The sequence below is a fragment of the Hordeum vulgare genome, chromosome 4H, assembly GCF_904849725.1.
Source record: "Hordeum vulgare subsp. vulgare chromosome 4H, MorexV3_pseudomolecules_assembly, whole genome shotgun sequence".
NCBI lineage: Eukaryota > Viridiplantae > Streptophyta > Magnoliopsida > Poales > Poaceae > Hordeum > Hordeum vulgare.
Window position 1 is genome coordinate 415,422,941 of NC_058521.1, and position 8,027 is coordinate 415,430,967.

Here is an 8,027-nt window from a genome sequence, read left to right on the forward strand (position 1 = left end):
AAATAATTTTTTGTGAGCCCTAACTAAACTAACTCAAATAAACACCTTTCTGTTGACATATTTTTTTAGATCGGTTAGATGCATATAAGCCAAACTTACCTTTCTGTTTGAATATTTTTGAATTAGTTGAATCTAAACTAATGCAAACTAACTCTGGCCACTATCCACTCCCTCGTGATAACTGAAGCTGACGACACGTACGGCTAGCTACTGTCGCGTGTATGTCTATCACTATCAGATCAGCCGGGGTCTGACACGATCGTGGCACCGGCCGCCGCCACGAGACTAGAAAGAAGCGGGGCGGGATACGGCGGACTGAGAAAGAAGCGCTAACCCCGAGCATGGTTACGACAGTCCTCGCCGTGGCGGCTTCAGCAGCTCCAGCGCCGCCTCCGTCGTTGGCTGCGCGCTTCAGCCCGGTGAGTGCTCTGCTCCAGCTGAGCTCCTGTGGTTGGTGTCCGTCGTGTCTTTTGGCTTCCTTCCACCCTTGAGGCGCGCTTGACCTGCTTGATAAAATGCCTTTACCAAGTTGTTATGGTTATGGTGCTATACTGGAAGCTGGATTCTGTGACCATGGATGTATGGGCCAAGAGGGGTGGAAGGGCGAGTGCTCCCATCCATCTGCTATCAGGATGTTCGATGAAATGGGTGTTTGAGCCTGTGATTCTTGTGGCCCGTTCTGGCGCCTGAGGCTGACGGAATACAGAGGCCCATATTGCCTACAGATGATGCTTGCGTATTATTTGTTCTGCATCTGGTTTAATTACTGTCAGTGTCAGATGTACTAGTAGACATGGACACAGTCAAGTGCTAACCAACTGCCGCTTGAATAATGTTTGATGCTTTTGCGCGTAGGTTGCAGGACCTGCTGTCGGTTTTAGAGCGCATTGTTGGATTACTGCCAAGATGAAGCTCCACAAGGCCCTGGGGAGGCATGGATGGCAAGTCCAGAGAAAGCTGGATATTCGAGGGGATGGTAAAATTCCTGACTACTTCGAGGTTGCATGGCGGACTGGAAATATAACTCGTCGGAATGTACAACCTGCTGGTGGTTGGTATTCAGAAATTTGCATATATCTATCAAAATTATGTGATTCTTGGCCTATAATTCCGACAGTTTTACTTATGCATGGCACTAGTTTGTTTCGTGACTTTGAAAGTTACCTTTTTCTTTGGCAAATTTGGAAGTTACATTCAGTGTGCATCATTTGTGAAACATGGTAGGCACTAGCTTTCATCATACTCCCTTCGTAAAGAAATATAAGAGCGTTTAGAAAGCATCTAGTGATCTAAACGCTCTTATATTTCCTTACGTAGGGAGTACTATCTTACTATTGTCATCACAAATTTCTCCGTGGTTATTTGCTTGCATCCAGATGCTTTCACATGCACATTATTGCTTCCTTTTATGCAGAAACTGGAGGTGAAACGGCAAATACAAGCTCTGTTATGTCAGATAACTCGATCGATGACAAAGGTTTATTGCATCTGGGACTCAACAACTCTGAAGCTGATCGTCCTGTACTAGAGGAAGACCTTGTTCTGTTTGATAACTTTAATGACCAACCTGAAAGTGTACCATCTCTTTGCATTGCTGTCATTGGAGCTACTGGCGAACTGGCAAGAAGTAAAGTCTTCCCAGCACTATTTGCTCTGTATTACAGTGGTTTTCTTCCTCAGGTATGAGCATAACATGTCATAACTTCTGCCTGCCTTCATTTTTATCCATTTTTAGAACCATCCTTATCAAACAAGGCTTGATCTCCAATCCTGTATGTGATCAACCCGCTGAATGATCAATTTCTATTTAGGATTAGTTCCATTTCCCGTACATAGTTAGGCTTAGTGCCTATAAAGGTGGTGTTGTACGTGTGAATAATGATGTAGAAAATCAGATTTTCGAGTACTTCTGGGAGTTTGAATGTAGTAGCTGCCTGTCAACTGTCTGTATGATCATTTCATCCTGTCACATCTTCAATGCTTTAAATTGCAGAATGTTGCCATATTTGGATATTCTAGAAAGACATTGGCAGACGAGGATTTAAGATCCATGATTGAATCCAATTTGACCTGTCGGGTAGATCACCAGTACGTTTCCTTGGTAGCAGACCTTGACTCCGAGCTTCATGCCAAAGGATTAATTTAGGAAGTTTTCATCTGATATATATTTATAATATTGTTGTGCTGCAGCGAAAACTGTGAAGACAAGTTAAATGAATTCCTTAAAAGGACATACTATGTCGATGCAGGACACGATAATAAAGATGGGATGGCGAAACTAAATTTGAGAATGACACAGATAGAGGTGAGAGTCACACTTCCAAATTCTGTTGGATCAAATTCAAGTGCTATAATTGAACCTGGGATTTGTATGTTAACTCCCAACTTCTCGTTTCAAAGGGCACTTGTGCAGCAAACAGGATATTCTACCTTGCTGTTCCCCAAGAGGCACTTCTTGATGTGGCATTGCCATTATCTGACATTGCCCAAACTAAGCATGGCTGGAATAGGATAATTATCGAGAAACCATTTGGCTTCACTAGTTTGTCCTCACAACGGGTAACACAGTCTTTGTTGTCAAGATTTGAAGAGAAGCAAATTTACCGGTGACCATCTTGTATCCATGCAAGTTACAAGTCCTGTCACTAATTTTTACTGCACCTTTCATTCCATTAAATCTTATTGCTAAACATTATATCATACAGAATTGATCATCTTTTGGGGAAGGATCTAATTGAAAATCTCACTGTCTTGAGATTTTCTAATTTGGTGTTTGAACCATTATGGAGTAGGAAGTACATACGTAATGTGCAGGTACTTTTGAAACAAGCTCATTTCACCAATGTTTTTATTTTTCCATACACATTACTAATATGCATGCATTGTTACAGGTCGTTTTTTCAGAAGAAACATCAACAGAAACACAAGGGAGGTCAGTTAACATGAAGGCATTTCTCTTAAGGAAAAAGAAACATCACTAAGTTATCATCAATAAAAGAATGCTGAAGCTCTTTAGGTTGCATCATCATCAGGCACCATTTGTTTTGCACAGTCTAAATAATATACACTTTGGCTATCCTGGTTTTACGTGAATTAGCACAAGTCCATCCTACTGAGTAATTCTTAACAAAGGAATGTAGTCCTGCACCAGTTTTAATCCTGGTTTTATGCTGCATGATTAGCTTATAACTGAGTCTGTAATCTTCACTGTAGTCTCTAATTTATCAGGTTACATTATATTATCATTTAATTCCTCCAACATATCATTTCAGGTACTTCGGAAACTATGGGATAATCCGTGATATAGTGCACAGCCACATTCTTCAAACGATAGCACTATTTGCTATGGAACCACCTGTAAGTCTTGATGGGGAGGATATCCGCGATGAGAAGGTAACTGAGTAGATCACTATGATTTTATACCAGAGAAAACAATGCACTTACCATTCTAGAAGTTAAAAAATGCTAATAATTGTTACAAGATTAAGAAAACGATATATTATGCAGGTGAAGGTGCTCAGATCAATTAGAAAAGTGGACATTGATGATGTCGTCCTTGGTCAACTCAAAAATACCTGTGGTAAAGTTGACCAATATACAAAATCAATGACACCTACCTACTTGGCTGCCGCAATGTACATTGACAATGCACGTTGGGATGGGGTACCTTTTTTGATCAAGACTGGAATGGGACTTATGGAGAATAGGTACTCCTGATGAGTTCCCTAACTTTTACCATTAGATGTCTTAGCTGATTTATCTCCTACTCTCAAAAGAAGTTAGTGTCTGATTTCAGTCACCTCATCATATCCTTTTGTTATAATGGAATCATAATTATAGCTTCCATAAATCTTCGAATTCTTCAATGGTAGAAATGCATAGTGTTTTGTATGCATAGGTAACACTGTTGTGGCAAACTATTATTTTCAATAGCCCACCCTCCTCTCAGTACATTATTGAGATCTTTGCATGCTTGCTGTTTCAGAAAAACAAAATACCACTTGCCTACTTGATCCTAGGGAATCTGAGCACCCCCTTTTCTTTTATTTTCTATCTCTTTTTTCTCTCCTTTTTTATCCTAGGATTGACACCATGTATTTCTTTTTCCATTGCTCTCTGCTAAATTATCAATGAAAAAGCCAACAGCATGCTGGATCCTTAGAAATAAAATAAAATTGCCTACTTGATCAAGCATAACTGAAGATTCTCAATCCTTCATTTCCTTCAGAGCTGAGATTCGTATTCAATTTCATCACGTCCCTGGCAATATCTACCGTGAACGTTTTGGTCATGACATAGATCTTGACACAAATGAGCTGGTTTTACGTGACCTACCCGAAGAAGCCATTCTCTTGAAAGTCAACAATAAGGTCCCGGGTCTTGGGCTCCAGTTGGATGCTTCAGAGCTCAACCTACTTTACAGAGACAGGTATGGAGGTCACTTTGATCATCTTGTGATCTATTCAAGAGAGCTGATGCTGAATCATTATGCGCGCTTTGTAGGTACGATGTTGAAGTTCCAGATTCATATGAGCATCTTCTTTTGGATGTTCTAGATGGCGATAGTCATCTGTTCATGCGAAGTGATGAATTAGCTGCTGCATGGAGCGTGTTGGCGCCAATACTCCATGAGATCGACCAGAAGAGGGTTGCTCCTGAGCTCTACGAGGCTGGGGATAAAGGACCGATTAATGCTTACTATCTCGCTGCTAAACATGGAGTCCGATGGGATGATGGCTGCTGAGCGGATGCTTGGGAGCTGCTCAATGTATTTCGCTTCCTTCTCTCTATGTAGCAAAATCTGTTTGGTAAGAAATAGAGAGAAAAAAAGTGTTTCTTGCTTGTTGATTCAAACCCTTCCAAGGTGGATCAAAGCTACTACTCCCTCCATCCCAAAATAAATGTCTCAACATTAATACAATTTAAGTACAAAGTTATACTCCATTCATTCAAATTAATTGACGCAGACTCTATACAACATTGTATAGAGATTGTATAGACTGTCAATTAATTTTGATCGGAGGGAGTGCCAAAGTTGAGACAAGATGGAGGGAGTGCCAAAGTTGAGACAAGACTGAGGTAGTATTTTTTTTTCTAGAAGGAGAGGGGAAAGAGCTCCATCCACCAGTGGTCAAGGTTTACATGTGTTTACAGACGGAGGGAGTATTATCGATCTAGCTGATATGTTACACCTGACATTGAGGATGGAGACGAGCATCCAGCGAGTCGTGTGTGTGGTGACTTGTGCGTCCAACGAGTTGTGTGTGGGGTGACTTTGTTACAAATGAGCAACTAACGTTCATATGGGGGCAAGGGCCGGTACATATACATGTGCTAAAATGCAAGAAACTCCTTATACAATGGGGATATACAGTAAAGGAACTATACACATCTAACATCCCCCCTCAAACTCATGGTGAGTCAACAACACTGAGTTTGGAGAGAAAGAACCCATGATGCGCTCGAGTCTGTGCCTTCGTGAAGAAGTCTGCCAATTGTAACTCAAAAGGCACATATTGAAGAGAGAGTGTCCGATCCTACACAACAGCACGCACAAAGTAGGCATCCACACCAATGTGCTTGGTGAGCTCATGCTTCACCGGGTCTCGCGCGATACTGAGAGCACATGTGTTGTCTGACAGTAAGGGAGTTGATGTAGTGGCAGACACATCAAAATCCTCAAGTAACCATCATAGCCAGATCACCTCAGCCGTCATCATAACCATCGCACGCAACTCGGCCTCGGTACTCGAGCGAGAAACTGTAGTCTATTTCTTGGTCTTTCAGGTAATGAGAGAGCCATGAAATAGAATACAGTAAGCAGATAGTGAGCGGCGATCAGAGGGATCACTAGCCAACGTAGCATCAGAGTAGGCCTGTAGCTCGAGTGAGCTGGAGCGGGGAAAGAAAAGGCGATGAGAGATCATGCCACGAAGATATTGTAGAACACGAAGGAGGTGACTATAGTGGACAGAGGTGGGAGCTGCAACAAACTGAGTGAGAATGTGAACGGGATAGGGGATGTCAGGACGTGTAACAACAAGATAGACAAGGCTCCCAACGAGGCGGCGATAGCGAGTGGGATTAGGAAGAGGATCACCGTCAGAAGCACGAAGATGAACGTTCAGCTCCATAGGAGTCACAACAATGCGCTCATCATCGAGAGCGGAGTGAGCAAGAAGATCCTGAATATATTTTTCCTGAGAGATGAAGAAGCCATCCGGGGTCGAAGAAATCTCAATCCCAAGAAAATAGCAAAGGGGACCAAGATCAGACATGAGGAACTGGTCGCGAAGGCGGGCCTTAACAAAGGCAATGTAGTCGGAGTCATCGCCAGTGATGATCATGTCATCAACATAGAGAAGGAGAAGAGTCCCACCACGAGGAGACGTGTGAACAAACAACGCGGGGTCATGATCACTGGGAGAGAAGCCCGTGGCAGTCACCACAGAGGCGGAACGCTCAAACCAAGCGCGAGGGGCCTGTTTTAGACCATAGAGGGAGCATCGAAGTCGGCATACCATACCATCAGGAGCATAGTACCTCGATGGTGGCTGCATATAAACCTCCTGGTGCAACTCACCATTGAGAAAAGCGTTATGGACGTCAAGTTGAGATACAGACCAATGATGAATAGAAGACACATCAAGCAGAGTGCAGACAGTGGTCATGTGGGCTACAGGAGCAAATGTCTCATCATAATCGCGTCCTTGCTCCTGCTGAAAACTACGAGCCACAAGACGAGCTTTGTAGCACTCGAAGGAGTCATTGGAGCGAGTCTTAATCTTATAGACCCACTTGCAGGTGATGGTTACGAACACCGAAAGGGAGGGAAACCAGATCCTAGGTGCCATTGCGCTCAAGGGCAGCAAGCTCTTCAGCCATCGCAAGCTGCCATTCAGGCTGAGTCATGGCAGCCCGATAAGAAGTGGGCTCAGCCACAACATAGAGACCATAATGGTCAAGAGAATAGCGATCATGTGGGGTACAAGGCCGGCCCAAAGGTTATGAGCCGGGGGGAGGCGTGAAGGGAGGCGCTCCGGAAGTGGAGGGCGCGTTAGTAGGATCATCTTCACTACGAGGATGGCGGGTGTAGTGAAGAGGAAAGGGAGAGAGGGATACTGAGGGTGGGGAGGAGGATGGAGGAGAAGGAGATAGAAAGGATGAGGGTGGGGAGAAGGATGGAGGGGAGGGTGATGTCGGTGGTGGATGAGGAAGAGGGAGATGTCCGGAGGAAGGGGGGAGACAGGAGGCACATAGGAGGGTGTATAGGGAAGAAGAAGAAGAAAAGGAAGATCGTCTACAGAAAAGCTCGAGGAGGAAGGGCAGGGGTAGTAAGAATGAGACTCATGGAAAGTCACATCACACGAAATGCACAACCAACGACCAACAGGATCTCAACAGCGATAGCCCTTATGCTCATCATTGTAGCCAAGAAAAACACACTCGACCGACTCAGCGGTCAGTTTGGTGCGTTCTCGCGGGGCCAGAAGGACATAGAATACACACCCAAACATACGGAGAGCTGAGTAGTGAGGAGAACGACCAGTGAGACACTCCATTGGAACGATCATCAGCGCACGAGCCGTCTCAAGTAGATGAAGATGCTTGCGTTCCGCAACGCCATTCTGAGCATGGGCACCAGGACATGAGAACCGGGAAAGAGTACCCTATTCCGCGAGAAAGGCATGCAACATCTCGAAGATATACTCTCCAGAGGTGTCAGCATGAAAAGTACGAATAGGCGTGGAAAACTGGGTGTGAACCATGGCATCAAAACGTTTGTACATAGAGAGAACCTCGCTACAAGATTTCATAAAATATAGTCAAGTGTAGCGAGAGAAACCATCAATAAACAGAACATAATAGCGATGGCCACCTTTCGAATCAAAGGGAGCAGGACCCCACACATCAGAATGAACTAAGTCAAAAGGACGCTGAGATACTGACTCACTAGTAGGATAAGGTAATTGAGTCTGTTTTCCAAGTGTACAACCATTACAATGCAAAGATACATCTCCGAATAC

The 8,027-nt window shown here is 43.8% G+C and overlaps 1 protein-coding gene across 2 annotated transcripts; it reads left to right on the forward strand.

Moving 5' to 3' along the window:
- Positions 1–210: 210 nt before the first annotated feature.
- Positions 211–4,954, forward strand: LOC123448784 (inactive glucose-6-phosphate 1-dehydrogenase 4, chloroplastic-like). 2 transcript variants are annotated; one of them, XM_045125791.1, is made up of 12 exons: positions 211–419; positions 856–976; positions 1,415–1,680; positions 1,994–2,088; positions 2,191–2,305; positions 2,401–2,606; positions 2,706–2,814; positions 2,892–2,932; positions 3,273–3,393; positions 3,508–3,707; positions 4,229–4,429; positions 4,504–4,954. In XM_045125791.1, exons 1-12 carry the CDS (start codon positions 342–344, stop codon positions 4,742–4,744), a joined length of 1,794 nt encoding a protein of 597 aa, XP_044981726.1. In that variant the 5' UTR covers positions 211–341; the 3' UTR covers positions 4,745–4,954. The 2 variants fall into 2 exon arrangements, with proteins under 2 accessions (XP_044981726.1, XP_044981725.1); XM_045125790.1 differs by having other exon boundaries at positions 218–419; positions 856–1,051.
- The last annotated feature ends 3,073 nt before the right edge of the window (positions 4,955–8,027 follow it).